Source organism: Macaca fascicularis, chromosome 4 (genome assembly GCF_037993035.2).
Source record: "Macaca fascicularis isolate 582-1 chromosome 4, T2T-MFA8v1.1".
In the NCBI taxonomy this organism is placed as follows: Eukaryota; Metazoa; Chordata; class Mammalia; order Primates; family Cercopithecidae; genus Macaca; species Macaca fascicularis.
The window spans coordinates 5,721,139-5,739,229 of NC_088378.1; the positions used below are offsets into that span (position 1 = coordinate 5,721,139).

Sequence of the window (18,091 nt, forward strand, 5' to 3'; positions counted from 1 at the left end):
TGGCTCAGACTGCTGAAAAGCCATTGAATGTTCAGGCTTACATAATTAGTGGACATGGGGGCTCAAATAATCTTTTCAGGAATATATCTTTCTCTGTTTCTCAGTTCAACTTACTTCTGTGTAGTCCTTATTCTCAGGCAGTTTCTCTTTACATGATGGCAGCAATAGTCCTGACAGCTGTCATCTTACATTTAAAGTGAAGTTTTATATCAAAATCAATAAGTAATCAGTGTTGATATCATATCACTCACTTCACCAACAAGATAATAAATGAAGCACATTTGTTTCCTTATTTTTTACTCTTCTTATCCACTACCCTTACATAGTTTTAGATGTATACATATTTTTATATATTTCATGTTTCTTAAATTAATTTTTCATGATGCCTATAATTTTTTAGATATCATTTACTAACAAGTGTTACAGTTGCAGTATAGTTTTAATGATTTATTTCCTCCTCACTTTTTCTTGGACCCCGAGTCTTCCCAGTGTCTTTGAATTTATTTTTCTATTTCTTTATTTTTGCTTGAGCCCATCTCCTTTTCTAAAATAGTTCACAGATAGTACATTTCTGAGTACTGTACCCTTCTTAAATATCTTTATATTGCCTTTATGCTAGTTTGACTTGGTAAAGAAATTTAGACTTAAAGTAAGTTTTCCTTAGAAATTTGAAGACTTTAATTTAAAATCTGAATTTAAAATCTACTGTTGTTCTAAAGAGTGTTGTTCCACTTACAGGTAAATGTATGCATATGTGTGTATACGTGTGTGTAGTGGGGGAGTAGAGGTGGCTTTTAGATTGACCTTCTGATGCTTGGAGTTTATCAATATTGCCAAAATATGTCTAGATATTTTTAACTCCTTTTCAGCATCTGAGGGTCATTTCAATGTTAAACCTTAATATTTGGGGAGAGTGAAAAGGTAAACATATGTTTAGAAATGCTCATCTTAAAACAGAAGCTTCTTTTTCCTTTTTTAGACGGGGTCTGTCTCTGTCACCTTGGTTGGAATGCAGTGGCACGATCTCTGCTCACTGCAACCTCCGCCTCCCCAGCTCAAGCCATCCTCCTACCTCAGCCTTCCAAAAGTAGCTGGGACAACATACGCATGCCACCATGCACAGCTAATTTTTGTATTTTTAGTAGAGACAGGTTTTTGCCATGTTGCCCAGGCTGGTCTCAAACTCCTGAGCTCAAGCAGCCCAAGGGCCTTGGCCTCCCGAAGTGCTGGGATTACAGCGTGAGCCTCTGCACCCGGCCACAGAAGCCTTCTTAATGCCTATAATTGTTTGTCTGTTAATTTTTTTGACATATGAAATAACATTATCCTTAAACAATAAAAACTTTTATCTCTTCAAGTATGTATACCTCACATCTTCCTCTTGCCTACTAGCATGCTAGTGATTGTGATAACATATCTTTGTCTTGTTCTTAACTTTAGTATCTTAAGGCAGCGATTCTGTTATTTTACCATTTGGTGTAATAAGGACTGTTGTTTTGAGGAAAGGATTATTAACGTTTTCTATATATTCTTTTATTGAATTTTACTAAAGTTTTTATCATTAATGATTTTGCTGAATGGCATCACATGCTTTTGTTTTTGCGACGGGGTCTTGCTCTGTCACTCAGGCTGGAGTACAGTGGCACAGTCATAGCTCACTGCAGCCTCTGCCTCCTGGGCTTATGAAATCCTCCTACCTCAGCCTCCTGAGTAGCTGGGACTTCGGATGCATGCCGCCATGCCCGATTAATTTTTATATTTTTTGTAGAGACGGGGTCTCGTAATGTTGCCCAGGCTGGTCTCAAACTCCTGGGCTCAACAGATCTGTCTACCTCAGTCTCCCAAAGCGCTGGGATTACAGGCATGAACCACTGCACGAAGGCTCACCACACGCTTTTTGACTACCAGGAAGATAATCTTGCAGATTTTTCTCCTTGGTCTTACTGCTATTATGAATTATAATAGACTTTATGCTACTGGAGCGTTCAGAGTAAACTATGTTTTCAATATTGTCATATTTGTTTAATTATTGCTAAATTTGATTTGGTTGCATTTTTATTTATAACTTTTCTTCTGTTTCAAAAGTAAAGCTGTCCATGATTTTCTTTTTTATAGTTTCTTTGTTAGTTTTCAGTATCAGTGATACGGCGTACATTGTAAAAACAACTGGAAAAAATTGTTCTTTTCTGAATGTAGATCGATATAAATTGTATGGGGATTTGTTGACGATTTTTAAAGAACTCGTATTTGAAGCCATTTGAGGCTAGTGTCTTTTTTGGTAATATTTTTTGATAGTTTTTGAATTATCTTTATGATTCTGGTTTGATTTACATTTTTCAACACCTTCTAAGCTTATTTTATTTTCTGAAACATTGTCCATTTGATCCAGATTTTCAACAAATATTAACATATTTATGCCAAAATATTTATTAAGCAACTGACATTACCCCAGACACTACAGATACAAATTTCACTGAACATAATTTAATCTTTAATAATGCAGGGTCATTCTTGTTACTTAATAATTTAAAATCTCAGGGGTGTGTGAATTAGATGAGTGATTCTTCTGTATTTGCCAACGACTCAGCTCCATCACTCTTGTCCTGCCTTTGTGTGAGATTCATTTTTCCTCAAATGTGTATTGAGAGTTTTGGGTTATAGAGATCTTACATGTTCTAAACCAGGGATTGGTTGGCAAACTTTTTTTGTAAAGGGCCAGATAGTAAGTTGTTATGCTTTGTGGGCCATACTCTCTAGCGGCTACTCAACTCTGCTGTCGTAGCAGCCATAAAAAGTACAGAAATTAATGAACGGGGCTATGTCCCAATAAAAATGTTATTTATATTAACAGGCAGGGGGCTGGGTTTGGACCACAAAATTTAGCTGGCCCTAACTCAGCCTTCTTCTTGGCATTTGGAATACTGTGAGAAAAGAGAAGTGGTTTCTGCTGTTTATATAGTTCACAGGCTAAGGGAGGTGAGGAGTAACCTAGAGGTCCTGATACTAGGCAGTATACTCAGTCCCTGCAGAGTGGGCACAGCCAGTATTTATCGGGTGTATAAATACAGTTCTATAGGAGCAGTGAACACAAAGGTGTAATAGTGTAATCGTAGGATGAAGACAGTTTCCTAACTTAGACTTATTTTTATTAAATCAATACTTTTTATATGAGATGCTGTATTTTCCCCTGACTGCAAGGTTCCTCTTGCAAAGACTTTGTGGTGGTGGTTTTATGCTAAGGATGAATTCTTTTTCTCCGAGGAATAATTTCATGGCTATAATCTGGATAGTTGAAGTTACCAGAATTCTCAGTATAGGTAAATACTGTATTAATGACACAGCTGTAGCCCCAACCCACTCAGGACAGTAGGATATGTTAGGCACTGAAGAAATATTTGTTGAAGGAAATGGGAGCACAAATGAGTGATGAAATGAATACATGGTTTCCATTTAGAAATGGAAAAGCATATTTGTTATAAAAGCATGGGCCATGGGAACAGCTAGTATCAGTTCAAATACTACTACCATTTACTATTCATGTAATAATGGGGCAAGTTACTTCTTAGTGCCTCAATTTTCCTAATATGTAAAATGGGGAAAAAAATTTTCCTGAGTTAATATTGTTATTGTGAGGAGCAGGCAAATCAATTTATATAAATTATATAAATGTGGCTGGCACATAGTAAACACTTAATAATCTGTACAAATTTTTATTAGACAGTACATCAAATGAAAGTCAGCTAATGCATATATGAAAACCATGTATCTCCTTAGAGGTTATATTTCATAGTTTTTACAACTGCTGCATCACAGACACCAACTAATCAGAATGAATGCTGGTCGTAGTGCTGACAGAGGCTCAGATCCAGGCACCAGGGAAGGCCTGAGAGATTCTGGAAGAGGGCCTGGGTGGCAGAAGGGCACTTGGGAAGTTAGGCCAGCAGCTGCTTACCAACTGAAACAGAAGTGTCAGTTGGTATCAGAATACATGACTGATAAGCTTCCCTCCAGCACAGCAGTATGGATGCGCATCAGCTGTGTATTCTGTTGGGATCCGTTAGTATTAGCATGTAACAATGACTTTTAGATCATATATATGTAATATTTATATACTTGTATATTTACTTACCTATAATGCTAATACCAACCAATTAGAGTGTAGGACAGCTGAAATTAATACTTACTTTATGATAAAGTTTACCTGCAAGTTCTTTGAATTTCTCATTGCCTTACTCTTATTTTGTCATTTGTCTTTAGATATATGCAAAAAACCTGGTGAATGCCGACCGTTGTGCACTTTTCCAGGTAGACCATAAGAACAAGGAGTTATATTCAGACCTTTTTGATATTGGAGAGGAAAAGGAAGGAAAACCCGTCTTCAAGAAGACCAAAGAGATAAGGTACAGCTAGAAGTAGAATGTCCTATCCTCTTATGATAGATGTGCAGGTGTTCTGTTACCCATTTTTCTGTGCCTATTCACAGGTATGCTGACAATACTTGTCATACTGTGATATCATTCCCACCAGGACCCGCCTCCTGAAGGTAGTACTTCTGGGAATGACATTGCAGTCAGTGCCAGAGAAACCGCGCCTAGGAAGCTTTAGCGTCACTCCTGGAAATGCCGTCTTCCGGAGGCGGTCCTTTTGGAAATCATGTTGGAAAAACTTTCTAGTGCTCCCAGGTAGGTAAAGGTACACTCCATCTGGAATCTGCAGGTTTTCCCATGTCCAAGAGGAAAGGTGTGCTTATCCAATTCGGCCTCTACCTCTTCCCAGCCTATGGCCTGTCTCAAAGTCCAGACATTAGTAGAAATTGATCTGGTATATTTGATGACTTAAATACACTCTGTGACTGATCAGTTGTTTTAATCAATCATATAGCACACTTGTGTTGCATCTCAAAACTAAAGTCTTTGTTTTTTTAAGTGGCAACCCTTGTCGCTTAAATGAACAGAATGGAGTTTATTTTGTTGATGGAGGCATGGGGGCTTGCTCATATCGCACCTGGAAACCTACAGAAGGAGCACTCTGACAAAATGTTTAAGAATCAAGCTTAACATTCAGAAGCTGAGAAAATAATTTTAGACATTTGCATTTCTTTTGCTTGATGTGTCTTATTTAACTCATTTTCTGTATAATGCCATAAAGTTCTCTGGTAATAACAACATTCTAGTAAAGCACTGTGTCTTCTTAATTAAGGATTGCTGTTTATTTGGACAGTCTATCATAAAAGGAAACTAGTATCAAGGAAACTCAAAGTGTGCCCCAGCATGGGGCCCCACCACCATCTGCCTCTCAGCACTTCCTGTATATTCCATATTCCTGTGACTCTCATTTATAGGCACTATATTGGTACTTGGGTTTTGCAATTGTTTTGTCTGTTTGTTGTTGTTGTTTTTAATTGTTGCTAGATCTCAGTATAGCAATCTGGATATAGTCATTTAGATAAGTCATTTCTCTTGCTGGAGATTTGAGTGTTTCCTAACACTACTGGTATTGATTTAATTTTGAAAATAATGATTTTAAAGCCTGTGTTTATAAGCATAAGAAAAACAGAGTATGATTTACTGTAACTCTCAGATGACTGGTTAATGGCAGCCATTTATGTAAGGGCTGCTTCTTAATTGTGGCTTCCACTGACCATAGAAAGCAAACCACAGAGAGCAGGAACAAAAGTTCAGACTGCTCTCAGACCAACGCAAACAAGCATGAATCATCAAATGGATTCTGGTACCCTTTGCTCATGGCAATCTAATTCATTATGTTTATGTTGTTCAAAGCACAAGAAAACCAGGAAAAAGACAACCTGAGTTGTGTGCAGTGTATGGTTCACTCTTAAGGGTTTTAAGTAGACTCTCTTTTGTGTGAACTGTCTTTCGAGTCTTTCTGATAGTCCTCTAGCTTTATTTCAGTAATGGTGATTTCCTATAATGTTGACAATGTAATAATATGGAAATGATTTTTGAACTATGTAACAAGTAGATATTGTGACTTGTAGACAGCTTTCTTAAGGAAATTTTGAAATGAGTGCGTGTGTGATGATAGTATAATAATGAGAAACATATAAGTATGAAAATATTTTTACAAAGGAAAAATACTGATATTAGATACAAAAAATAGACAATCCTTGTATTTCGATTATTTTAAAATTTAACAAATTAGGTAAAAATACTAGAAGTTGTACATTGTGTTATTTCTGTATAGTACTTGCATTGCAAACACCATAAAATTCAGTTCTGTATAATATCTCAAGCTCACGCATAACCTATGAGTTTGGTTATATGTGTGGTAGAAAGCACAATGATAGAGACCAGCATTCTAGTTTGCCTTGTGCCACTGATATTTTATGAATGTTGGCAAATTGCTGAACCCATATAAGCCTTCGTTCACACTTCATTGAGAATCCACTAAAAAAATTTATGTTGAAGCATCTTGTAAATTATAAGGTACTTCGCAAATAGAAGAGATTATTATTGTTCAGAGCAGGAGGATACTAGCTGATTGTTTGATCTCAATTTGTGAATTAATATTTTAAGGTTCTCAGGTGGTTACTGTGTAATGTTTCCCTGCTTTATGTTTACATATTTTATAAGGTGATTTTCAGAATATGTAAATATAAAATTAATACATGCATTTAAGTAAAACAGTGCTTTTAATTCAATATTGTTAACAATGGAATATTTTTGAATTATTCTACAGCATCCATATTTTAATTAGCATGTCCTTCTCTTTTACATATGCAGATTTTCAATTGAGAAAGGAATTGCTGGCCAAGTAGCAAGAACAGGGGAAGTCCTGAACATTCCAGATGCCTATGCAGACCCACGCTTTAACAGGTAAGAAATAGCTGATTTTGACACTCCATTGATTTCTTCTGTGATGTCCCACTCAGCTGAAACCTCTTCCATGGAGCCTGAGTTCTCCATGTCCCGGTTTAGTTCTTTCTTCCTTAGTTTTCTTTTTTGAACCAACTCTGCTATCAGTAGTCAGTATATTCCGATATTTATAAAATGATGGATTCTAATCCACTAATGTATAATGATATCTAGATAGAGGAGTTTAGAATGTTATGAAAATAACTGATAGGCGGAAGTTCTAATTTATAGAGCTACTGTGGGACTTTTTTTTTCATTACAGTGTAATGATTTTGTAACGAACATATTCTCCATCAAATCATATGCTCAAAGGCTGCAACACATAGTAAGAAATTTGCATGCTTTTGAGATGAGTAAGTCTAGCTTTGAAGCACTGTTGTGTCATTTATTAGCTCTCAATTGACCTACCATAAGTTACTTAATCTCTCTGAGCCTCAGTTTCCTCCTCTTTAAGATGGGTATGATAATCCAATTTTGTTGCTGTTGTTTTAAGATCACAGATAATATTCGTAAAAGGTCTGGAAAATTTACCCGACCCAAAGTAACTTAAGTTGTATCTTTTATTGGATATTATTGAAGATGGATATTAGGATGGCTTATAAAGATTTTTTTGTTTTGTTCTGACTTTCTTTGGAGAGTTGCAAACCCAGTTACGTAATCTGATTTTAATAAACCTCTAGAAATGGAAAGTCTCAGGATTGATGCTATGACTGTTAAGAGTAATATTTACGTAGTTTGACAGCAGTGTTTAGTTAATCCCAACACGTGGTTTACTTTAAGAGATAAATAACATAAGCAATAGGAAGTTGGTTCAGGTATTTGATCAATTGATGTCAAATATACACAACTCATATAAAAACACAGCAATATTCTAGTAATATATACTGTCAATAAATTAAAGGTACACTGAAAGTTTATTTTTTTCCAAAAGTCCAAGCTCATCATTTAGTACTTAAAAATTAAATATATTTGCATATCCTTATGTCAAATCTTTATGTAAAAATGTATGAGTCAGACTGTTCAGAAAATGAAAATGCAAGCACCAGATTAGGAGAAAATGTTTGTAAAACATATCTGACAAAATACTTATATATAAAAACTCTTCCAACATACCAATGAGAAGATAACCCAATTTAATACAAAGGGCAGATGATTGTAACAGACAGTCCACAAAAGGAGATACACAACTGATCACTAAACACATGAAAAATGCTCAAAGTGAGGGCAATATAAATGTAATTGACATGAGACCTCGCTGTACACCAGCTAGAATGGCTGTGACTTTAAAACATTGGCATTAGCAAAGATTGGCCAGGATGTGGAGAAACGAGTACCCTCGTACATTGTTGGTGGGAATATATAATGGTACATCCGCTTGGGAAAACAGGTTTGCACTTTCTTGAAAAGTTAAATATACACTTACTGTACAGTCCACTAATCAGGTCCACTTCTGTTTACTACAAGAAAAATGAAAACATATGGTGCTACAAGGAATTGTATGCAAATCTTCAAAGCAGCATTATTTATATTTGCCAAAACTGGCTATTAAAAGAATATTGTCTGATAATTGGTGAATGAATGAACAAAATACGATATGTCCGTTGAATAGAGATATAACTCAGCAATGAAAAGGACTTAATCACTAAGACATGCAACAATATGGATGAATCTCAAAAACCATTATGCTAAATGAGAGAAGCCAGGCGCTGAAGACTCCCATGTAACTGCCAACTGTTAGCTATATCACTGTTTCTATGCAGCTTAGCCCCTTTTTCTGAAAGCATTTCCTCACAATAGGAATCAGCAGACTTTTTCTATTAAGGATCAGATGGTGAGTATATTTGCGTTTATAGGCACTAATGTCCTTGTCACAAATCCACAACTCAGCCTTGTGGGGTTGATGGCAGAATCAGACAATCTATGAATGAATGATGTGACTGTGTTCCAATACAACTTTACTTATAAACAGGAGAGGGCTGATTTGGCCCCTGGGTGCAGTTTGCTGACCACTGCTCTAAGTTTTTAAAGTGGAAACTCTGTAAGTTGGTTTAGCAAGTTACCTCTCCCATAAACATGATCAACTTCAAAGGATCATGTTATTTTATCAACTTTAATTGAATTTGTCCTCTGAATCCACATATTTTTTCCTGTTTACTTAGTAATGCTGGATACTTCAAATGATAGGCTGAAATCCTCTTAGAGACTATCCTAGAAAACACACTTGAAGACAAAAGAACCAACAGTTAGAATATTTTGGGGAAGGTTTTAATGAAACTCTGTGGAATGTTACCGTCCCTGAATGCAGAAGCTAAAAGTGCCATTACCGTCATATGGAATAGAAGCATATGTAAATTGCAAAGACTGAGGGGAGAGTTATGATTGACTGTGTCCTTTATTTCTTCTGCCTTTTTTTGTTGTTATTTTCGGTTGTGTCACCCCACAGAGAAGTAGACTTGTACACAGGCTACACCACGCGGAACATCCTGTGCATGCCCATCGTCAGCCGAGGCAGCGTGATAGGTGTGGTGCAGATGGTCAACAAAATCAGTGGCAGTGCCTTCTCTAAAACCGATGAAAACAACTTCAAAATGTTTGCCGTCTTTTGTGCTTTAGCCTTACACTGTGCTAATGTAAGTACTATCTATTAAATACCATATTTTTACTACTCCATGTTAATTTGAAAACTTTTTCATAAAGCAGCTTAAGGGGCTTTTTTTTTTCGTTTATATTTCCTTTACAAACCAGGAAAAGTGAGTAATTCCTGATTGTGCATGTTTTAGAAAATGTCATAAAATTCCTTGCAAGGAAAAAGAACAGTCTTCTAACAGTTTGCATTTATTTCAAGGTGGGAATTTGTTAAGAAGAAAAACGAAGTGACTGTCAAGGTAAAATGTCCAAGCATCAGGCTTATATTTAATGGTATCTACGGAAATGAAGAAAGAAAATGCTACCTAAATCTTGACTGTTTGTCAAATGCATTCATTTGAGATCCTTACACGAAAGTATAGTCATAGCTCATGTTTTGACACCCACCAGGAAAGTTTTGTTTGTGACAAAAAGTGAGGCATCAGGTTGCCCATGTCAGAAGCATTCTAGGTGTTAACTCATTAGTCCTCATGAAAGTTATACCGTGTTCACTGAAGGGTAAAATGAAGCTCAATGTGGATTCTCAAGTCTCAATTTAAAAATAGTAGAATTTATTGTCTTTCTTTTACATTGTTTTATTTTAAATGAATTGAACATATAGTATTCTGTAAACTCTAGTAATCCTTTAATGATATTACTAGAATTCTGAGGTTAGGGAAAATTTTAGTATGGTGACCTTTTCATAGAGCTAAATCAACATAAATTAGAGTTGCCCCCTTAATCAATTAGAAACTGCTTTTTTGGTAGTAGGACTGTATTCCATAGGAGTAACCATGTAACTCATAGGAACAGTGGAGACATACCTAGGGACAAAGATTGGTAAAACTTACCTTCTGGTGACTGAGGGTAAACTTTTTAAATTCAGTTTGTGCTATTTAGTAAGAGAATACCCGTCCTCTCTCCTTATGCATTCCTGGTGCCCTTTTGGGGGACAGTTACTCTTACGTAGCTCCTCAGAAATAAACTAGGAATGCTGTCAAACACTTTTGCTTCAAATATTTTTAGTATCTATGTGTCTCTCATAAATAATGTTGACAGCTTATGCTTGTCTTATTTAGTTTAAAAGTCACAAAGATTGTCATTTCTAGTTTATTCTGAATATTGACTGTTATCATTTTTAAATGTAGCCAATGGAATTTAAGTACTATAAAAGCTTGATACATGTTATATTTAAAAACACAATAGCAAGATCTTAGGATGAGAAAATTTAGTGTTATGTTTACTCTCTGAGTACGTATTGATTATCCAACAAAAGTTGAATATATTTTATGCTTTATTTTATTAATTACCCTAAGATAATTTCTGTTTATAAGATAATACATGGGTGTGTATAAAACATGTATAATAAGTGTTAAAATTCATTTTGGATTGTGGTATTATGTATTATTAGTATATATGTGATCAAAACAACTTATAACATTTTGATAAACATCAAAAAATAAAAAACAAAAATATTGAAAAATTTTTTCTTTGATACCTGTGGCCTAAAACAACAATAGTTAATATACCTGTTCATGAATTTTTCTTGTTGTTAAATGAAACTAGATTTAGCATAATTTTTTATACTTTTTATTTTGAAATAATTTCAGACAAAAGCAAAAGTTGCAAAAGTAATATAAAGAGATCCCTTATACCTTTATCCATGTTCCCCAAATGTTAATATATTGGCCATTTTTGCTTTGACATACTTTCTTTGTCTCTCTTTCTCTCTTACATAGATACTGCCTTTCTCTGATGTCCATGAGAGTATGTTTCAGATATAGTGTCTCACAACTCCTAAATGGTTCAGTTTGTATTTTCTAAAAACAAGGACATTATCTTATTTTTCCACTGCCTAATGTAACATTGGTACTGTATTAGCTTGCTAGGGCTACTGTAATAAACGTCACAGACCAGGTGGCTTAAACAACAGGAAATTATTTTCTCACAGTTTTGGAGGCTGGAAGTCCAAGATCAAGGTGGGTTTCTCCTGAAGCCTCTTTCCTTGGTTTGCAGATGGCTGCCTTCTCACTGTGTCCTCACATGGTTGCTGTTGTCTCTGTGTAAATGCCTGTGTCCTAGACTTTTCCTATGAAGACACTAGTCGTATTAGATTAGGACCCACACTTTAAATCTCCTCTTACCTTAGTTACCTCTTTAAAGGCCCTATCTCTAAATACAGCTGCATTCTGAGGTGCTAGGGGTTAGGCTTTAATACATGAATTTTAGGGGGGCCACGATCTAACCCATCGCAAGTACTGTACTGTTATCTCATCTGCAGACCTCTTTAGTCTCCTTTCATCTGGAACGATTCCTTAGTATTGTCTCTCATGACCCGGGTATTTTTAAAGCGTATACACCTATTGTTTTTTAGGATATTCTTTACTTTGGATTTGTCTGGTGTTTCCTCATGATTATATAAGGTCATGTTTGTGACAATGAGTTCACGTACGGATGTGTCCTCAGTGCATCCTGTCAGCAGGCATGTGCTTCATCACTAAGCCTGTTAACCTTCTGCCCTTTGAAGGTCATGTCTGCAGGTTTCTCCACAGGACTCTCCCCCCACTTTCTCACTGACTTCTTCAGAAGCGAGTTTATACATAAATCTCTATGTCCATTCATTCTCTCTGTCTCTTTCTCTCTCTACAATACCTATTGATACCTCCAGTCTAATACCACAGAATGCCCTCTAGCCATCTTATTTTCATCTTAGGAACTTTCTTTGTGACAGTGAGAAATTTGGCTCTCAGATTCAGCATCAATCTTATTACAACTTGTCCCTCTTATTTTTTAAGGAAGCTGTAAGAATTGCTTCCATTAATAAAGTTTTATTATCACAATTTCTCTTAATTCTACCTGATGCCAAAAAGTACAGATTATTCTGACACCAAAAATTATTTTAATGAGCTATCAGTTGAGAATTTACTGAAGTTCACCTTTAATATTTTAGGAAAGTTTCAGAAACCTTTATTAGCCCTCATTAATACCAATATTTTATATTTTCCCTTTGTATCAACAGCAATTTGATAACAGGTCAGTTTCAAAATGGGATGCGGGAAAAAGTCATTTTTAGTAAGAATATGTGTGAAAGTTAAGAATATGTAAATTGATCATCTTAAAATTTATTCATTTTTCCATGTATCTCTTGAAATGTTGTGTACTTTCAAGAATACATAAATTAAGAAGTAGACTAGCAGATTCAAATGCTTTTCTAAGTCACTAATTGTGGTATCATAATACCTGGATTTAATTCATGATTAAACTGCACAGACAAAAACAAAAAACCTCTGAAAAGTTGTAAGTTAATAGTCATTTCGTTTTTACATTGATTATTTAAATTATATAGGGTAAAATTTTGGTAAAATGACTGGTATGAGTTGATATTGGAAATGATTATAATTTTTCTAAACACTTTGAACCCCATCACAGCAATGCTTTTCTCCGACGGTGACAAATAGTACATGCAGCAGCAGTTCCGCCAAGTAGTCACCCTCACTGGACTTAAGCTGGTTACCTTTTCTTTATGAGATGGAGTTTCACTCTTTGTCACCCAGGCTAGAGTGCAATTGCGTGATCTTGGCTCACTGCAACCCCCACCTCCCGGGTTTAAGCAATTCTCCTGCCTCAGGCTCCTGAGTAGCTGGGATTACAGGCATGCGTTACCATGCCCAGCTAATTTTTGTATTTTTAGTAGAGATGGGGTTTCACCACATTGGCCAGGCTATTGTTGAACTCCTGACCTCAGTTCATCCACCTGCCTCTGCCTCCCAAAGTGCTGGGATTACAGGCATGAGCCACCTTGCCCAGCCAAAGCTGGTTACCTTTAAGGTATACATTGAAAATATACGCAGTGTAGCTGCAAGCTCTCTGTGGAATTTATTACCATTTTTTAACTGCAGTATATTTTTCTCCTTACTAAAGCTTATAAAAATTATATTATTTTTGAAGTTTTTCCAACTCAGAAAGAATAAGAGATTTGAGTCCACAGCTTCCTGATGATTCCTTCTTCCCTCTTCTCCCTGGCCTTCCAGTCTGGTGAAGACTGGTGGTTGGGTTTATTAAAAACTTCGCTCCAGTTTGGAAAGACCAGTTCACGTGTCTTCTTTAAATTGATATTTTTTGCCTGTCAAAGAAAGCATCCATCTAAATAAAAAAAAAAAAAAGAAAAGAGCTCCAAATTTATGCTAGTTTCAATAAGATAGCATCTGCTTTCTTTATAGTAGGATCCCTAGAACCTTACCCACTTGAAAAGGTTGATGCCACGAACTGCTACTAACAAACAAGACCCGAATTCTGGTCATCACTCTGGCACTGAGATGCCTGTGGTTGTTCTTTAGCAATTTTGCTTTGCTGTTTTGAGCATTTTTTCCCCCAAGCATCATATGAAAATTAGGAAAAGCACCTTGTTTTATGTGTTGTCCCAAACACTCAGTCACAGCTGCGGGTTCCCCACCTTTCCTGAATGTTCTACTTTCTAGAGAACATACATTAGTAATGATCAAGATCTTAAATATGAAGAATCTTTTTGTGCAGCATGAAGTTCTTTGTAATTGTTGACCGTTATTGTCATTTTAATTGTGTTGATCTCAGAGAATTCAAAGTATTTCTGCTCTTGAACAAATTATTATGTCCCTAACAGAAGCATGTTTTGTACATGAAAATTCTTATTTCTAATACTGAACATGATAATGTAACAGCGTATTTTATTGTGGCCTTGTTTGATTAAGAGCCTATCTAAGAAGCAGGGCACATAGGCCATATTAACGCTTATTATGTCTTTATTTTTCTTTATTTCATCTTTAGAAATATTTGAATACGTTCCTTTTATTGAATAAAGGAGAATGTCTCTGATTGGCAACATCTCTCTTTCATTTATTGAGCTAACAATGTACTTGGAAGTACTATCAACAGAAAACATCTTTTAAATCCGAGTCAATTAATTGACTCATTTATACTGTGATTTTAAAGAAACCATTTAATATGCCTCAGAAAAGCTAACAGAACAGTAATATCAGTTCATCTTTTGCCTAGAAAAATAAATATTTTAAAACAGATTAGCTGTGTGCATTTTGGACAGAAAGACATTTTAACATGAAAGGGGCATGAATTTTGCTATTAAATTTGCTATTAAAATGTAGTTAGTTGGTTAAGGACAAATTTAATAAGTGGTTGAACCTTTATTCATTCCAGAATTCAACTACCAAGTATTGTGTATCTTTTTTATACCAGATGGTGGATATAAAGATGACTATGATAAGAACAACTCTTATTTTATATAAAGCTTTATTGTGTGACAGGCATTGTTCTAGACACTTTACATATGAAATCTCTTTTCATATGTTCTCACAACAATCCGATGAGTGTGGTTATTATTATCTCCATGTTTTATAAGAAAAAAAAGTGGATATATAAAGTTTAAATAACTTCCCCAAGGGCACATATCTAGTATGTGCTAGAGCCAGGGTATGAATGATTGCAGACTGGTCCCAGTGCTCGCTACGTGTACTGCCTTCTCTCTGACATTGTTCTTCCCTAAGGTCCTAAGGTTGCTTACAGGGAAGACAATTATTAAGAAGTGTTTTTACATTTTATATATAAAGTATGGACTGGGGTGCATTAGGGTTCTCCAGAGAAACAGAACCAACAGGATACATATATAAATGAATAGATACATGAGAGAGGACTTAGGAAGGAAATTGGTTCATATGATTATGGAAGCTAAAAAGTCCCCCAGTAGGCCATATGCAAGCTGGAGAACCAGGAAAGTCAGTTGCACAGCTCAGTCCAAGTCTGAAAGCCTCACAACCAGGGAAGCCGATAGTGAAACCCTGAGTCAGAGGCCAAAGGCTTGAGAAGCTGGGGTGCACCTGGTGCAAGTTAAACTCCAAAGACCAGAGATCTGGGAGATCTGATGTTCCAGAACAGGGTAGGTGTCCCAGCTTTAGAACAGAAAGAGACTTTGCCTGCCCTTTGCCTTTCTGCTCTGTCTGGGTCCTCAGCCAGTTGCCTGGTGCCCTACCGCATTGGGTAAGGGCAGATCTTCCCTACTCAGTGCCCTGATTCCAGTGCCAGTCTCCCAGAAACACCCTCACTGAAACACCCAGAAATCATGATCTACCTGCTGTCCGAGCATCCTCTAACCCAGTCAAGTTGATGCTTAGAATTAACCATCACAGAAGGTAAGGTTAATTTTGTTAGAAATGAGGGGGAAAAGTTCAGAAAAAAAAAATTTCATAAAGTAATATAGATGGTAGAGCAAAGATAGGGTTAATAAAAGAGTTTGGAATCGATTCACAGAAAGTTTAACACTTGGGACATACTTCAAAGGAGAATTATGTAAATTAAATATGCAATTATAGATGATGAACTGAAGGTTGCCTTAAGAGTATTGTATACTCCCAACAAAAGTTTTCCAAGAAAAATCAAAAATACATCTTATACCAATGCATCGAGTCACAAAGTTATCTCCTAAAATTCAACTATCTCCTGTTAGTAGTGTCATGATCACACACAGAAACACACACACACACACACACACACACACACATCCTTTTCCCTCATCTTGAATGTGAATACACTTAGATACTAATGAATAACAATTCTTAAACTGAATTTTTGGGGTTACATGAAAAGAAAAGTTTAATGCTTCTCCAAGTCTGCAAGTTTATAGATAACTAATTTCAGCTGAGTTCAGTCTTTTTTTTTTTCTTCTTTTGGTTATAAGGCTATAAATTCATTAAAATTTGATTTGCTTCATTTATTTACCGGAAAATAGTAAGGAAGACCTTTAGTGTCTGCCCTAAGATGGAACTTGTCAACTTACAGAGGAGAGAAGTCAGCATTCCTGCATTAGGACACCAGTTGTTTTCCGTATACGGGGGTGCTTCCATATACAGGGGTGCATTTGGGCACATGGCTGGAGAGTCATTTTTCCAATGCCCCTACTTTCTCCTGAATTCAGCTGTCTCTTATTTTCACATAACACACACAAACATTTTTTTAAAAATTTGTTCCCAGTGGTTTCAAATCCACGGAAACACATGAGAGAAAACCGTTGTCACCTTTGCAGTCCTCAGCATGAAAGAATTCTCTCGGTGCCATAGACAGCAGGTGCTTGGGCCTGTCTTTTAGAAAGGGTTTTAAATACTTCCACCCACGATTAGGTCAAAGATAAAACTCTACTGAGAAAGAAACAGAAAGAAATCTTTGTGGTTTTTGTTTTGTTTTGTTTTGGTTTTGCATTTTGGGGCTGTGGTTTCCATAAACTAGAATAGTTGTACAACCATAGTAAGTCACATACCAAATGCCGTATTTTTGCAACAGTGTATTTTAAATCTCACATTAAGTGTTTTTCATTAGCTCAGTTCGTAGAGGGTACTAATATCTATTGATCTTTCCATTCTTAGATTTTTTTTCATGTCATCGTTTACTTGTTTACCTACTCAAATTTCTCTCAGATTATCTCCCTTGTGGGAGACCCTTATGCTCAGATATATGTAATGTGTTCCATGTGCCCCAGGCTTTCAGTGATCTGGGTCCAGGTTTTTGTTTCTGTTAAGTTTTTAGCTTGAAATTCCTGCAATATGTTAGTATAAATTCGGAAACTACAACTACATATGGTTCAGGCTTGATTTCCATATTCTCAATGGATGGAGACTATTTCTTTTCTACCCATAGCCCCAAGTAGAGACAAGGCTTCTTTTTTTCTTACGGAGTTCTCAGTTCAACTCCTCTCCTCTTGCAGCCACAGGCAAGTCTCATCCTGCATGGACCTTCCCTTCACATCCCGGAGCCTCAAGCCACACCCTCTGATGGGTCTGTTATTTCTTTAGTCTGCTGCAGCACTGCCCTGTGCTATAAAATAAACAGCACAGCATTTCCTTTTTATTGATTAATCATAGTTGTACATATTTTGGGAGTAAGTAGAATAATTTGATACCTGTAACTGCGTTAATCATATCAACATGACTGAAGTATCTGACACCTCAGATATTTATATTTTCTTTGTTTTGGAACCATTATGAATCTTCTAGCTATTTTGAAAGACACAATAAATTATTATGAACTGTAATTTTCCTAGTGTACTATCAAACAGTAGAACTTCCTCCTTTTATCCAACTGTGCTTTTGTACCCCTTAACCAACATTATGCACAATGGAACATTATTTAGCCATAAAAAGGAATGAAATCGTGTAACTTGCAGCAGCATGCATGAAACTGAAGGTCATAGGTTAAATAAAATTATCCAGGCACAAAAAGGCAAATATCACATGTCTGACTCACTTGTGGGAGCTGAAAAAGTGGATCTCATGGCAGTGTAGAGTAGAAGGGTGGTTACAGGTGTCTTATTCAGTATTCCCCATATGTATGTGGAGTATGTGTTTGATTTTAGGACTTGCTTTGAGAGTCAATTTAATTTGACTAATGATATCATTTAATGCTATTGACAAATATATAGAAAATAGTTTGATAAGTATTTTGTCAATTTGATTTTAAATGTAAATTAAATAGGGGGAAAGAGTACACAATTTATAACAGTAGGACAATTATTATGTCTCAAACGTTCCCAAAGTTAAACTACTTGAATCTTA

General features: G+C 36.0%; 1 protein-coding gene across 10 annotated transcripts in view; it reads left to right on the forward strand.

Moving 5' to 3' along the window:
* The window catches only part of PDE10A (phosphodiesterase 10A), a 676,118-nt gene that overhangs the window by 590,764 nt on the left and 67,263 nt on the right, over positions 1-18,091 (forward strand). For 8 of the 10 annotated variants that reach the window (XM_074036771.1, XM_015448495.4, XM_015448494.4 and 5 more), the window contains 3 exons: positions 4,258-4,400; positions 6,744-6,836; positions 9,319-9,505. In XM_074036771.1, coding sequence (XP_073892872.1) covers positions 4,258-4,400; positions 6,744-6,836; positions 9,319-9,505 — 423 coding nt within the window. Of the gene's footprint in view, positions 1-4,257; positions 4,401-4,483; positions 4,683-6,743; positions 6,837-9,318; positions 9,506-18,091 lie in introns of all 10 variants that reach the window. The other 2 variants (XR_012433277.1, XR_012433276.1) reach the window with 2 other exon arrangements.